Below are 16,480 nucleotides of genomic sequence, written 5' to 3' on the forward strand. Positions count from 1 at the left end.
TAAAGCTTTGCTGAGGGACATTAAGTGTACCTTAAGAAATGGGAAGATCATGTTAATAGTTTGGAAGACTCAGTAATGTTTAGATGTCAGTTTTCAGTTGATCTAGATTCAAATTAAAATTCTAGTAAGTTTCTCCCCCCAGAAACTGACAAACGAATTACAAATTTTTATGGAAAGGCAAAGTATGGCTTTAACAATTTTGAAAAAGACAAAATTGGAGGACTTATTAACTGACTTGAAAACGTCTGGAAAACTAGTGAAATCCAGAAACAGATACATGGTTATATAGTAGGTTTTTCACGAAGGTGACAGAGCAGTTAAGTGGGGGAAGGAATAATCTTTCCAAGAAATGGTACCAGAACAACTACATACCCACATTAAAAAAAAAATTGATCTCAGTTCTTATACCATATGGAAAAATTAACTTCAAATCCATTTTAGACCTAAACAGACTCTCATGTTCTAAAATGTGTATAAGAGGGGTGCCTGGATGGCTCAATAAGTGTCCAACTCTTTATTTTGACTCAGGTCATGATCTCAAGGTCATGAGGTCAAGCCCTGTGTTGGCTCAGTGCTAGATGTAGAGCCTGTTTAAGATCTTTCCCTCTCTTCCTCTTCCTGCCACCACTCCCCTACTTCTCTCTTTAAGAAAAAAAAATTTTTTTTAATGTAAGAAAATGTAGGAAGTTTTGACAATTTTGGGAAAGAAAAGGTAAAGGCTTTTTAGGATGCAGAAAAGTTGAGCCATAAACTTTATTATTTTTTTTTAATTTTTTAAAAAGATTTTATTTATTTATTTGACGCAGAGAGAGAGACACAAGCAGGGGGAGCAACAGGCAGAGGGAGAGAGAGAAGCAGGCTCCCAGCTGAGCAAGGTCCCTGGGATCATGACCTGAGCCGAAGGCATCTGCCTAACCAACTGAGCTACCCAGGCGTTCCATGAACTATAAACTTAAAAAAAATTTTTGATAAATTGGACTTCACCAAAGTTAAACACTTACTTTTTGAAAGATCGTTAAGAAAAAGAAGGCAAGCCCACAGAATGGGAGAAAATACTTGTAATACATCTGAAAAAGAAATTATACAGCTCAATGACAACCAAAAAATTTAAAAATTGGCTAAATTCTTAAAAGACCTTAAAGAAATGGCTAATGAGCACATACAGAGAAGCTTAAAATTGTCCTCATGGAAATTCAAATTAAAACCGTAATGAGATACACACCCATTAGAGTGAGTATCATTTAAAATTCTGGCACTAGGATGCCTGGGTGGCTCAGTCGGTTAAGCATCTGCCTTTGGCTCAGGGTGTGATCCCGTGGTCCTGGGATCCCGCCCCACATCAGGTTCTCTGCTTAATGAGGAATCTGCTTCTCCCCACCCCCCATCTATTCTTTCTGTTCGTCAAGTGAATAAATAAAATCTTAAAAAATAAAGTTGTGGGGGCGCCTGGGTGGCTCAGTGGGTTAAAGCCTCTGCCTTCGGCTCAGGTCATGATCCCAGGGTCCTGGGATTGAGCCCCACATCGGGCTCTCTGCTCAGCAGGGAGCCTGCTTCCTCCTTTCTCTCTCTTTGCCTGCCTCTCTGCCTACTTGTGATCTCTGTCTGTCAAATAAATAAATAAAATCTTTAAAAAAAATAAATAAAGTTGTGGCACTCCCAAGGGCTGTTGAGGTTATAGAGCAACTATAATTCTCAAATATTCCTAGCATATTTTGTAGTAGTGTAACCCATTTTGGTAAACAGTTTGGCTGTTACTTGAGGAGTTAGATATATACATACTTCAGTACTCAGCTATTCAAATCCTAGTTATTTATAAAAGAGAAATGAAAACATTTGCTCGTAAGACAGGCACAGTAATACTCATGCCACCTTTCTTCACAGTAGCGCCTAACTGGAACAGCCCAAATAACCATCAACGGGTGAATGGATAGGCAAAATGGGGTATTTCCATGTTACAGAATAAATAGTTAGCTATGCAAAGGAATTTACCCTTGATAGTCACAACAACATGGATAAATCTGAAATCTTGCTAAGTCAAAGAAACCAAGTACAAAAGCATATATTCATGTGTGAAGGGATGGATGGCATGAGGAATCTTCTTGGAGGTGATAGAAATGTTTTATGTCTCGATTGTAGTGGTTGTTGCTTGGGTGTATACAGCTATTAAAACTCATCAAAAATTGACTTTAAATGGATTAATTTTTATGTAAATTAAACTTTTATTAATAGTTTACAAAAAGTATGCTGAACAAAAGGCAACAGACACAGTGTACTATATGAATCCATTAATGTGAAATTTTGGAGTTGATGGTTTTGATCTATATTGATGAAGCTTAGCACTCGTTGCCTGGGGTTGGCCAATGGAGATTGAGAGGGACAAGGTGTAACAATCCTTTGGGTGATGGATACACTCTAAATTTTGGTTGTAGTGGTTTTTACATAGATATGTAAACTTGTCAAAATTCATCAAAATTTACACTTAGGTCAGGAACATTCTGTTGTATGTAAATTATAACTTAAGGTGATTTAAAAAAAAAGTATTATGTAAAAGTTGATGTAGAGGCACACAAACTGGAGTGATCAACACTGCCTAAAGATACATGGAAAAATAGGGAAATCAATTATCTTATATTGAAAGAATCAATACCAATCCAGTAGAAAGTGGGTACATATGTCTGCATTGGAGATTGGAATAGATAGTACCCCAGATACAGATAAAATCTGGAATGGTACTATAAATAGGCATGTGCTTGTGCTTTTCGTCAAAATAAATACTGAATAAATTATAAAATCTTCGCTCCTACCTGGCACCATTGTTGATGCCGGTATAGCATGGCTGGGATTAAAACACGTGTCTGTTTGACTGCAAAGCTTGCTGTTTTAATTAAACCACAGAGTGTAAATTGTTGGTATGTCTCCAGTTTAAGGATTTGTAGGAAATGAGAGGAAAGTTGGTCCAGGGCTAGAACACTGTAGCATCCTATGGAGTTTGACCTGTACTCTGGATTCTTTAGAAAGAACTTAATTTCCAGTGCTTTTAAACTAGATACTAAAGCATGATAGAAAAGAAGATAGAAAACAAGTTAACTTGGTACCCTGAATGTATATTTATATTTGTATTATATAATATTTATAAGATATATATTTAATATATCTTGATATTTTCTAAAATATTTATATATTAGCATTTTATTATAATATAGTTACTATATATTTTTATATTTTATATTAAATATACTTTAGTCTTAATTATATTTATATAAACGGTAATTTAAAACTTTTTAAATTTGGTATTCTTAAAAGCATCCTTTATTACTTATGGAAAGCCTTTGATCTTTAAACCATACAGTTTTACTCATTGTTCAGATCCAGCTTTGTCTCAAGGCAGAAAGTAATATTGCTCTGTCTCCTAGTTTTAATGCCTCATACAGGTATCTGATTTTTTAAATTTTATTTATGTATTTGAGGGAGCATGAGCAGAGAGAGGGGGAGAGGGAGAAGCAGACTCCCTGTTGAGCAGGAAGTCTGATGTGGGGCTCGACCCTAGAATCACCACCTGAGCCACAGACAGATGCTTAGCCAACTGAGCCAGCCAGGCATCCCTATAAATGGTAATTAATAAGGATTTTTCACTAATCCTCTGTCTCATCTATAAGCATTAAGCAGTTCCTCCCTACCCAGAATTTTTGGCCAGGGATTGTTCTAAAACCCACACCCCTTGACAGAGTTACCAGACTCTGTGTCTAATATATTGGCTCTCAAAAATGTAACCCCCAGGGGCACCTGGGTGGCTCAGTGGGTTAAGCCTCTGCCTTCAGCTTGGGCCATGATCTCGGGGTCCTGGGATCGTGTGCCATGTCGGGCTCTCTGGTCGGCAGGAAGCCTGGTTCCCTCTCTCTCTGCCTGCCTCTTCTGCCTACTTGTGATCTCTCTCTCTGTCAAATAAATAAACAAAATCTTAAAAAGAAAAAAAAAAAGTAACCCCCAGACTGGTAGCCTCAGTATCATCTGGGACCTTGTTACCAATACAGATTCCTGGTCCATACCTCAGATCGCTACTGAAACTAGGGTCCGCAGTCTTCATTTAAACAACCTTCCCAGGTGATTATGATACTTAAGTTTAAGAACCCCAAGTTCTAAAGAACTTGAAACCACTCATGGGTGGAACACACTGAACTCCAAAGTTACAGTCTCTCTGGGACTCAGTTTTGGCATCCACAGAGTGAGTTTCAAACTAGATGATTCTATCTAGATTATTATTATTTTTTTAAACAAGAAGTTTATTTAAACAACAATATGCTTGACTTGAAGGGAAAACTATCTAGGATTCATTTCTTTTAGAGTAATTTATCTCCACTTAAAGACAGATTGCCCTACATGTAATGCTACGTACAAAAAAGTTATAAAATTGTCCTTGGTTTTACAATGATAAATGAAAAACATTAAAGTTCTCCAATTGAACAAGGTATGTAAGGATTTTTTATGTTCATTTTTTTGTTAAACAGTGAGAGCAAAATAACTTACTGGAATATAAAGGTAAGAGCTGACTGAGAATGCCACTAATGGAGAGAGGGGGTATTTTCACAGAAGCAGTATTTTCCCCCATCCCATCTCCATTTGTTGTCGATCAAAACATACCACTGGCCATTTAGTTAAAAAAAATACAATATGCTTGTGCACATACACAGTTACTTTATGTACAATAAAGGAATGGGGAAGGGGAAAATGAAAGAATAGAGAAAACTATACTGTAGTAGTCAGGATGTGGTGGAACCAAATTGTGGCTTTCTAGTTGAGAATGTCTTCTTGGTCTGGAGGAACAGAGTTCTGGAGTAAAGTAGCAGGTTCCCTTTTTAGTAGACACCTCCTGTCTGCTGCTGGAACACATCAATTGTATCTTCATTCTCCATTTCCACCTGTGCAGGTATGTCTGTTTCATTAATTGGCTGCCCATCAAATTGGAATCTGATCAGCCTCATTGACAAACCCTGTCATTCACAATAGGCTTTCATTAGTTTACTAAGTAGTGTATGCCTCTTAATCTTAAGCTGCAGCACAGAACCATCCCACCCCGCCACTTTCAAATTAATATGATCGTTGTTCTCAGTCTTGACTCCTTCCTTGGGCTTTTTGTCGGCCATGGCGAGCACCAGAGTATCCTCAGCTGCCGCTTCACAAAAGAGGTACTAGGTCCGCACCGAACAAGCATACCTCTATCTAGATTTTTTTTTAAGATGTTATTTATTTATTTATTTGACAGGAATCACAAGTAGGCAGAGAGGCAGGCAGAGATAGAGGAAGGGAAGCAGGCTCTCTGCTGAGCAGAGAGCCTGATGTGGGGCTCGATCCCAGGAACCTGGAGTCATGACCCAAGCCGAAGGCAGAGGCTTTAACCCACTGAGCCAGCCAGGCGCCCCCTCTGTCTAGATTTTTAAATCCAGCATATTAACGAGTCAGGGTTAGTTACTGAGTTGGCCCACTGATTTGTCTTTGCGTAGCTAAAAGCACTTCAAACACATTGGCTGACTTTTTATACTTGCTGAAAGAAATAAGGATCTAGAAGGCAACCTCAGCTCTTTTCTCCCCTTCGTAGCCAGGCACCTCATTTTGCCAATTATCGTCTCATTGCATCTTAAATGTGCTCTTCCACCCTTCCTGTTCCCTAGGACCAAGCAAATCTGTAAGTATCATTGTGTGAGATAGAAAGATACACACTCCCCAGCCCCTGTTCCAGTGGACAAATTAGAAGAGGGTCTTCATCTGGGCAGATACAGCAGTATACATAGCTTGGAAAAAGATGGGCTGGTTTTCAGTCTCCACTCTGCTCACTTGTTGGGGCACTTTGTGCAGGGTGGTTTTTACACTGTTGGATCACTGTATACTGTCACATATCAACTGTGAACTGTATAGTGCCATCACTTACCTCTTACCTGAGCTATTTTTTCTTTGGTTTCCTTGGCTTTTAGATTTCTCTCACCACTTTTTTTTTTTTTTTTTTTTAAGATTTATTTATTTTCAGAGTGAGAACATGCAGGAGAGTGGTGGGGACCAGCAAAAGGAGAGAATTTCAAGCAGACTCCCTGCTGAGTGTGGAGCCTGACACTGGGTTTGATTTCATGACCCTGAAGTCATGACCAGAGCTGAAATCAAGAGTCAGATGCCCAACCCACTGAGCCACCAGGGTGCCCTAGATTTCTCTCATCTTTAAAAAAAATTATCAGGTCACACTTCTTGAGAATATTGATTTACTTTTAATCCAGAAAAATGCATGACTAAATACTTCCAAATATGATCATGTCATTTTCTGGGCCCAGAAAATTTGTATTAAAGGTACTACAATGTCAGTATCTATACAGATTTATCTTGGCATCTCTTTCACATGAGAATTGGAGATTTTGTTTTATTTTTCTCTTCTTCACCCACTAACCCAGCAGTAGACAAGAGTAACACTTAAGGTTCTTATATAAAACCCAGTATCCAAGGAAGTGATGTACTTCATAATAAGTAATTGATGCCAAGAAATTTGTATTTATAAATTAGTCTCACTATAGCCACCTAAACTGACACATACTTTTTTCCATTTCAAAAGCAGGCACTGTTTTCCTTCTAGCCCTGAAATTGAAAACAGAGACGTCATTGTTTTTAAGCTCATGATCCAGCTCACCAGTGCTGTACATTTTCAGACTTGCCAAGATAGGAAAAGAACTTAGTATCCTGACTTAATGTCTTAGGTACAGTAAACTATAATAACATTTTTTAAAAAGGTGGCTGCAGTGTTAACTACTGAGTTTTAGAAACCATTTAAACAGCACTTAGAAAACATGCAGAGCATGTTTGTGTTGCGTATATTTGAATATACCTATACAGTGAAGGTAAAGATAATCCAACAAAGGACAAGTTATCTTCAAATAATTACCAGCAGATTTTTAAAATTTTCCCTTTCGAATAAGCCATAATGTAAGTTTCTTACTTCTGTATAGTGTTTAGGCTTCCAAGTGAAAAGGATTTCTGTTTAATGATCTGAGTTAAGATTTTTGAATTTTGAACATTGCTTGTTCTGTTTTTTAGATTTCTATTCCATAGTTGTGTCTGTAGGAGTTTGATCGGAAAAGTAAACCAGTTATTTCAGCTGGGGGGAATTTAATACAAAGAATTGTTAACTTGGCATAAAGTTGTTAACCAGATGGTTAAGAAGGCAACTAAGATATCAGAGCTAACAACTGTACACAGCCACCACCACTGGGATTGGTGGCACACAGGCAAGAGATGGCAGTTACTAATGTTTTAGTGTGGAGGATGGACTGTGTGTGGAGCTGAAGTCTGGGGAAGGCAGCATAGGTCATCAAGGGCTGGTAGGAGAGACTGGAAGGAGAGACCCAGATTACTGGGAATAGAGCAGCCCAGTGTTGGTTCCTCTTGCTGGGAGGGTGGGCAGAAAGTGAGGCTAGTTCTGCTAAGGCTGACAAACTACAAACTGGATTCTGTGAACTGCTTCAGGAAGGAACTGCAGATGCTGGGATGAAGTGAGTCTCTGGTGATGCTCATAGGAACAGCAAACAGGAAAGTCAAGTGATACACGTAGGAAGAAGCAAATCTCTTCTCCCTCCCCCAGCCCTTTCTATTGGCAAAGGCTAAATGTGGTTCACAAGCTCCAACTCTAGCATCACAAGGCATAAGGTGAACTTGGAAACTGATGGACAAGAATTTACATATATCTTTAGACTTTCAAAGTTGGGGGAAAAAAAAACCCTAGTAACCTAGCTTACGGTTTTAGGTACAATATACCAAGTCCTTGAAAGGGTATAAAGTTTAATCATGTCATTGAAAAGACATTCTCTCATAACATGCTGAGTAAGAGTTTAAAATTTGGCTGCAGTGTTAAGTTTTCTAAATCTTTGGTCCACACTTGTGAATATTAATCTTATACTTTTTGAGTGTTTAAAAATCAGAGGTAATCACAACAAAGCATGGTTATGATGGTTTTGTTAGATACAAACGAGTCTTCTGAGTCCTTCTATCTGAGCTGAAGTCTAAATATGCCACTTAACTGCTAAGAGTCCCACAGTGGCTTCCTGGTGCCTCTCAAACTAAGTATAATTTCAGCCTGACGTTTTAAGTCCTCCTAATAGTGACCACAACCTCCTTTTCTAGTCTTATCTCCCATTGCCTTTATCTGTTTTACCTAAACTCTGGCCATGCTGGACTATTCTGTCTTCTAAGACACTGAACGTAACTCCCTATAGGCTAGCCTTTTGCTCAGGTTAATTCTTGCCTCCAGCAGACCTTTTGGGTGGTTCTCTTTCCCAGTATACCATGTATCTGTCAAAATCATACCCCTCCTTTAGAGCCCTCTGCAGTTTTCAACCTCAGTAAAGTAAATCCTGATCTGAACAGCTAAATGGTTCTCTTCTTGCCAAACGTTTCATTTACCTTAAGGGTCTTAAAATACCTTTATTCTTTTTACACAGAGACACCCTTCACCATTATTAATACCTGGGTAGAATTCTACTTGTTCTCTCTCTTCCCCCCCCCCAAAAGTTTTATTTATTTGAGGGAGAGAGAGAGAGAGAGGCTCGTGCATGGTGGGACAGGGGTTGACAGGGACCACCTGAGGGAAAAGAGACTCCCCACTGAGCAGAGAACCCAACACAAACTCATCCCGGATCCCTGAGATCATGACCTGAGCCAAAGGCAGACACTAAACTGGTGGGGCCACCGAGGCACCCTAAAATTCTACTTGTTCCTTAAGAATTTAGTTACTCATCATTCCCATTAGAAATTTTCTTCCCAGACTCAGTACTGCAACCTCCATGGCTGGTGCTTCCCCAAGTATCCTAGGTATACTCTATCTTGATAGATTTTCATACTCTATTGTAATTCTCTATTTTAGTGTCTGTGTCTTCCACTAGACTATCTTTCTGTGCCTGCTGCCTAGTACAATAGTGATGGTGAGAAAATAATATAATACATCATCATTTTGAGTGAATAATTGAATGTTAAGTGATTGTGTCAAAGCTCTCACACTTAATAGTAGCACAGCCAGTTCTCCTAATTTGAAGACATTTCTGCAGCACAGTTATCTTTGCTTACCCCACCCTCCAATTAGATTGTAAATTTCTCAGGCGGAGAATGTGTGTCTTACGTTACATCCCCTGAAGTACCCAGTACAATGGGATCTTTATTCAAGTTACATAATTGAATGATTCCAGATATTAGCCATGGTAAAGTCTAAAAGGGAGAAAAAAGCAACCATATCCAGTAGCATCATGTAAGTTTAACTCCTGCAGTATGTGACTGGAGATACAGTAGTTGTCTTCTGAGAATTAAGAAATTCCAGTCTTGGTTAGTAGGGAATCTGATATCAAACATCTAAGCTTCTCCTACTGATTTAATTGTCCTTACTTGGCACTATTTTTATGGTCCCAGAAATGGAGCTCAACATAATTCTGTTTTCCAACTATTAAGGAAGACATTTAGGTTCTGATCATATCTCCACTTCCCCTCCCTCCCACACACACTGGAAAAAAAAGTAAGTCTCATAATTTTGCCTCTTGCTGGTCCTCCTGTATGGAAACAGGAGTTCATTGTTTGCTTGACTAGAAACAGGAAGCCTCTGGGGTAATGTGTCCTCATCTTGTCTGGTTGGTATGGTTTGTGAAATGAAGAAATAAAGCATTTTTTTGGTTCATGATTATAAAAGCAGTAGGTATGTACACACACACACACACACACACACTCTAAAGAAGATTTGGAAAGTACAGATTTCAAACAGGAAGAAAAATAATCACTCACAATCTAACAAAGGATGACCTCAGTAATATATTCTATATATTTTCTCCTTTTTTCTTGACATTATATAGTTGAAATTATGTCTATGATTTGATGTGTCTTTACTTAATCTTATAACAGTTATTGTCCTTTGTTACTAGAAACTTCATAAGCATTATTTTTGCATAGAATTATGTAAGTATTATCATTCTCTAATACTAGATATTTGTGACAAGTTTTTTTCTTCTATTTTGAGCAGCATTGTAGTGAACATCTTTGGTTATTATTCTTTGAAGGTATTTTCTTATACAGGTAAGAAGATCTGTATATAAGAAAATGCCTTTAAAGAGTATGGTATCATCAAATAATTGCCAGAAAAGTTTTTCATCAATTTATAGTTCTACCAGCAGTATGAGTTTGTGCCCTTTTCACCATGACCTCAATAACTCTGGTTACTTTTTTAAAAAATATTTACTTAATGAGTTTTTCTAAATGGTTTCTCATCCTACTATGTAAAAACATCTATTTTGTGTCTTCTTTCCTCCATTCTCCTGTACTAACATTTTCTTATCTGGACTCTTTTCTTCACAGGGGAAAATGGAGATTATCAAAGAGAAATTCCCCTCATCCTACCAAATCCAAAACTTGACTTTCTTTATGCCCACGGAAGAACTTTCCTTACATTTGCCAAGAGCAAATTCCCTACACCAGTACTCTGAATCTTGTTCCTTCCCATGTTCTTTTTTTTTTTTTTTTTTTTTTTTAAGATTTTATTTATTTGACAGAGAGAGATCACAAGTGGGCAGAGAGGCAAGCAGAGAGAGAGAGAGCGCGGAGGAAGCAGGCTCCTTACAGAGCAGAGAGCCCGATGTGGGACTCGATCCCAGGACCCTGAGATCATGACCTGAGCTGAAGGCTGAGGCTTAACCCACTGAGCCACCCAGGTGCCCCCCATGTTCTTCTTAAGGACCTTTCTACTATAATTCGCCCCATTTTCCCCTGGAATCTTTCTGTTTTCCCTTTGCTAGATACTTCTTACCACTTCTCAGACTGTTCTATGATCTCCCATTAAAATAAAATTTAAAATTTAAAACCCATTAAGGTTTGTCCTCTCTTACCACCACCCTTTTTTCTCTATTCAGATCCCTCAAAAGAATATTTATTTATAAACATGTTGACATCTCTCACCTCTCATTAAAAACAGGTGCAGAGTGAATTTTTAATTACTCATTTAGGAAATATTTTAGATTGCATATTTCATGCCAGGCAGTATGCTAGTGAGAAGCAAAAAAAAAAAAAGAAAGAAAGAAAGAAAACAACAAACCACACACTCAAAAAATGCCTGTGTCCTCATAGAACTTTAAAAGGGGCAAACAGTTAATAGTTAAAATTCACAAAATCTTCTAAGCGCCATGCAGGAAAGTGGTATGTGTTGCACTGAAGAGATTGTAACAGGAAGTCTGGGAAGACTTCCATGGACTAGTAATTGAACTGAGATCTGAAGATGTCATGGGTGTTAATAGGCAAAGAAAATTTGCTTATACTCTAGAACTAAGTTGTTGCTAAGTTCAGTGATCTTATTGCTGTTATATCTGTTGGTACTAGTGGTCATCTTACTTGACCCCTAAGCAGTGTTGGACAGGTTCAATTTCTCCTCCTTTGAATCTTGCTCCTCATGTGATTCCACACTTGCCTGGTGTACCCACTTCCTCTGGCTTTATTTCTGTGGGCTGTTGACCCAGCTTTACAGTCAGTATTCCTTAGGGTTCAATCATGACCCTTTTTCTCATGACTTCCTTAGATAACCTCATTCACTCTGATGGCTGTAAATGTCATCTATATGTCAAGCCACCTAAATTTATATCTCTAGCCATGGCTTTTGCAGAATCAAACTTAATGAAACCAACTACTCCTTCATTGTTTACTTCTTGAGGAAATGGCAGTTCTATATACAGATTTTTCTTTAAGATTGTATTTATTTTTTAAATTAATCTCTACACCCAGTGTAGGACTCCATCTTCCAACCCGAGATGAAGTCTCATGCCCCACCAACTGAGCCAGCCAGGCACCCCCCGATTTTTTTTCTAGTCCTTTTTTTTTTTTTTTTTTTTTCTTTTTTAAAGATTTTTATTTGGGAGAGAGAAAGAGAGTGTGCACATACCGAGCACACACAAGCAGGTGGAGTGGTAGAGGGAGAAGCAGAATCCCCACTAAGTGCAGAGCTCCCGTGGGGCTCTGTCCCAGATCATGACCTGAACCAAAGTCAGATGCTTAATCTAATTGAGCTACCCAGATGCCCCTCTAGTCATTCTTGATCCCTTCTTGTGCCTTGCTATTATCCGTTCATAACACTGCTTATTATAAATTGCTCATTGTGTGCTGGCTTCTGAACCAGGTGCGCTTGCACCTAGTATATTTCCCCCTCTATCTGGAAACCTCTTCATTTGCTTAAGGAGTAGTATACTGTTTTTTGTATATTTTTGTATATTTGTATATTTTTGTATATTGTTTTCAAGATCAAAACCAAATGTTATCTTCCTCTAGGTTATATTTCCTGGTGATTAAAATTTTATTTTGGGTTCAGACTGTTCTTTTAATTTGTTAATTGCACCATTTAGAGAATATGGCCTGTATTATTTCTACCTCTTAAAATTTTTTTTTACAACTTTTTTGGTGGCTCATGATAGTTGATTAGTTTTTTAGAAATATGCCAGGGTGGATTAATACCTTTCTCTGTGTTTTTTTCATCATCCTAATAAGATGCTCTCATTTAATTTTTTAAGCAGTCTTTTCACACTATATGATAAAGCAGGATGGAGCACAGAGGACCCATTCCTAGTCTTCCTGGATTTCACCTTTCTTCCATGTTAAACATACCTGTGTAGTGTTTTTATATGCTTTTTTATTAATACTGTCACATCTGTGAATTTTACTTTAGCATTTCATCTAGTACCTCCGGTCCATCATTCAATTTTTAGCTCTGCTTTGTTCTTTTGTTTTTGTGGGTTTTTTTTAAGATTTTATTTATTTATTTGACAGATCACAAGTAGGCAGAGAGGCAGGCAGAGAGAGAGGAGAAAGCAGGCTCCCTGCTGAGCAGAGAGCCCGATGCGGGGCTCGATCCCAGGATCCCGGGATCATGACCCGAGCTGAAAGCAGAGGCTTTAACCCACTGAGCCACCCAGGCGCCCCTGTTCTTTTGTTTTATTTGTAACTCTTGCAAGTAATCATTAATTTTGTCTGTTACTTTTGTCCAGAGATCTTTAGTGCATAGATGGGCTGATTTTTATAAATTATCAGTCTTAAAAATCCGAGTTTTCAATTATTTATGTCACTTATAAAATAAGTATTTAGTGATACAAATAATTTTTAACCTGAAAATATAATTATCATAAAGTAGGAAATATATTTCTTGTTATCTCAGCACCCCAAAATAACATCTTTATATTTTGCTGTATGTACTTTATTTATATATGGAGGAGGGGAAGGGTGAAAAAGAAGATAGAGAAAGGAATGGGGAACAAATTTCTGTGTCAGATGTCTTTAACATTATTATTAATTTATTTTTTTATAAGTTAATGGCTTGTACTCTAGGGCAAGAGAAAACAAGTATTGTTTGTTTTAGCATGAGACACAATGCCTGCCTGATTGTGAACATTCAGTAAATGTTTAAGGAATGAAGAAAGAAAAAGAAAGGGGCTCCTGGGTGGCTCAGCCCTTAAGCATCTGCCTTGGGCTCAGGTCATAGTCCCAGGGTCCTGGGATTGAGCCCTGCATTGGGCTCCCTGTTCAGCGGGAAGCCTGCTTCTTCCTCTTCCACTCCCCTGCTTGTGTTCCCTCTCTCGTTGTTTCTGTCAAATAAAATCTTTTAAAAAGAGAGGAAGAAGAAAGAAATGGCCCTCTTAATTTTTCTTTTTTTCTCTCTAAAGATTTCCATGGAGAATGATTATCTGGGTCCCCGAAGAATTGAAAGTCTACAAAAAGAAGATGCTGATTGGCAGCGAAAAGCTCACATGGCTGTGCTGTCTATTCAAGATCTTACTGTCAAGTATTTTGAAATCACAGCGAAAGCACAAAAAGGTGAGTTTCCTAGTAAAGTTATTCTTTTTAGATATTTTTGAAAATGACTGAAATATTTCATGTTTGCAGGAGTTCTATAGAATAATGTATAAAGACTACTCATAGTCCTAGTAGATAAAAAAGATCACTATTAGTAAATTATGGTAGATCCTTTCAGTCTTTTCTGGGCATGTGTTTACACATACTCCACCTTTAAAAAATAGTAATTGGGTGTTAGTGTAGCATAAGTCAATTCTGACACTAACCTGTTACCCCACAGCTTATGCGATGAAACTGCCCACATTTAAGACACTACTTGGAACCTTAGAGGGTCCCTGGGCCTTCTGCACTTCTCACCAACTGATGACAAACTTGGGGGTTTGCATGGCCTTTTTAGGTTTGATCATTTGCTACAATGACTCACAGAACTTAGGAAAGTACATGCTTAGGATTACAGTTTATAAATGATAAAAATCAAGACAAGCCAAATGAAGAGAGTCATAGGGCAAGGTCTTTGAAGGTCCATTCCTTTCAACTTCCTTCCATGGGTGGCCATGAAAATCCTTCAATAGCAGTTTAATCTTTGAATTGTTATTTATATTTCCTGAAGTTAGTTTCTGTACTCTTCCAAATAGTCAAAACCTAGTAAAATTCTTTTATGTACTTGGATTTCTTTCTGGACTCTCTTTTCCAATGATAAGCCTTTTCTTATGCTCTGATTAATGATAATAGCTTCATAATGAAATTTATTACCTACATTATCAATTAACCCTCGTTATTGTTCAGAAATCTTTTGGGTGTATAGTCAGTTACTCTTCTCTAAGATAGTACTATCATCCTTTTTGAAAAATCATTTCTTCCCAAACTAATGTAATTCTTATCAGAACTGCAATATTGTAGACTTTGACAAGAGGATTTTCATATTCATGGGAGGAGTAAATGCTTTCTTTTTTTTTTTTTTTTAAGATTTTATTTATTTGACAGAGAGAGATCACAAGTAGAGAGAGAGAGAGAGAGAGAGAGGAGGAAGCAGGCTCACTGCCTAGCAGAGAGCCTGATGTGGGACTCGATCCCAGGACCCTGAGATCATGACCTGAGCTGAAGGCAGAGGCTTAACCACTGAGCCACCCAGGCAGACCCTTCTTTTTTTATTTTTAAAGATTTTATTTATTTTGAGAGTGAAAGAAAGCACAAGCAGGGGAAGTACAGAGGGAGAAGGAGAAGCAGGCTCCCTGCTGAGCAGGGGACCCATTGCAGGGCTTTATTCCAGGACCCCGTGATTGTGACCTGAGCTGAAGGCAGACACTCAACTAAGCCACCTGGGCGCCCCACAGCAGTGGTTTTTAACTAAAGGTGATTGTGCCATGCAAAAGGACATTTAACAGTCTCTGGGGACATTTTGGTTGTCACAACTACTAAGAGTGTTACTAGCATTTAGTAGAGCCATGGATTAAGTGAAACAACTTATGTTACATAGGACAGCCCAATCTATGACAAAGAATTTTCTGGCTCAGAAGGTCTAAAGTGCTGAGTTTGAGAAGCTTTATCTTCTTAAAAAAAAAAAAAAAAAAATGCATGGTTAATCATATCAGTAAATGCTGAAAAAGCATTTGACGAAATACATGCTGTGTGTGATGAAAACACTCAGCAAACTAGGAATAGAAAAGAACTTCTGTAAGTCTGATAAAGCACATCTGCAAAAACCCTATAGCCAACATTGCATTTAATGTGGAAGACTGAATGCTTCCCCCCAAAATAGGTACAAAGTCTAGGATGTTTACTCTTGACCCCTCTTTCTTATTCAGCATAATAGAATAAATATTAGTTGTAATAAGGCAAGAAAAAGAAATAAAAAGATTCTAGTTGGAAAGGAAGAAATAAAGTGGTTCCTATTTTAGATAATACTGTTCATGTTGAAAATTGTATGGAATCTGTATTTATTTATTAATTTATTAAAAGATTTTGTTTATTTATTTGATGGAGAGAAACACAGAGAAAGAATACAAGCAGGGGAGTGGGAGAGGGAGAAGCGGCTTCCCGCTGAGGGGAGAGCCCGATGCTCGGGGCTCCATCTCAGGACCCTGGGATCGTGACCTGAGCCGAAGGCAGACGCTTAACCACTGAGCCACCCAGGCACCCCTGGAATCTATTTTTAAAAACTTCAGGGGCGCCTGGGTGGCTCGGTGGGTTGAGGCCTTCGGCTAGGGTCATGATCCCAGGGTCCTGGAATTGAGCCCCGTGTTGGACTCTCTGCTCAGCAGGGAGCCTGCTTCCCCTCCTTCTCTCTCTGCCTGCTTCTCTGCCTACTTGTGATCTCTGTCTGTCAAATAAATAAATAAATATATTTTAAATAAAATAAAATAAAATAAAAATAGAAAAAATAAAAACTTCAGACTACCAAGTGACTTTCTCAGGGTAACAGGAAATATGGTCAGCACCCAAAAATGTATCCTATTTATATAGGCAATGAATAGTTGGAAATAGAAATTTTTTTAAAAATTCCATTTATAATAAGTCTGACAAAACATGTACAGGATTCATAATGCTTACAATTAGATAACATGAGGAAGAAATCACAGATCTAAGTAAATGGATAGACATGTTGTGTTCATGTATTGGAACATCCAACATAGTAATGATGTCTGTTCTCTCC

General features: G+C 38.1%; 1 protein-coding gene and 1 pseudogene across 1 annotated transcript in view; one reads left to right on the forward strand and one right to left on the reverse strand.

Moving 5' to 3' along the window:
• LOC111148362 (junction mediating and regulatory protein, p53 cofactor) overlaps positions 1–16,480 on the forward strand; it is a 111,338-nt gene that overhangs the window by 42,531 nt on the left and 52,327 nt on the right. Inside the window, exon 3 of the mRNA XM_022504860.1 lies at positions 13,698–13,848. Within this exon, the coding sequence (XP_022360568.1) occupies positions 13,698–13,848 (151 nt within the window). The remainder of the gene's footprint in view (positions 1–13,697; positions 13,849–16,480) is intronic.
• LOC111148363 lies at positions 4,693–5,141 on the reverse strand (annotated as a pseudogene).

The sequence above is a fragment of the Enhydra lutris genome, unplaced genomic scaffold (genome assembly GCF_002288905.1).
Source record: "Enhydra lutris kenyoni isolate GAN:26980312 unplaced genomic scaffold, ASM228890v2 scaffoldscaffold19, whole genome shotgun sequence".
In the NCBI taxonomy this organism is placed as follows: domain Eukaryota; kingdom Metazoa; phylum Chordata; class Mammalia; order Carnivora; family Mustelidae; genus Enhydra; species Enhydra lutris.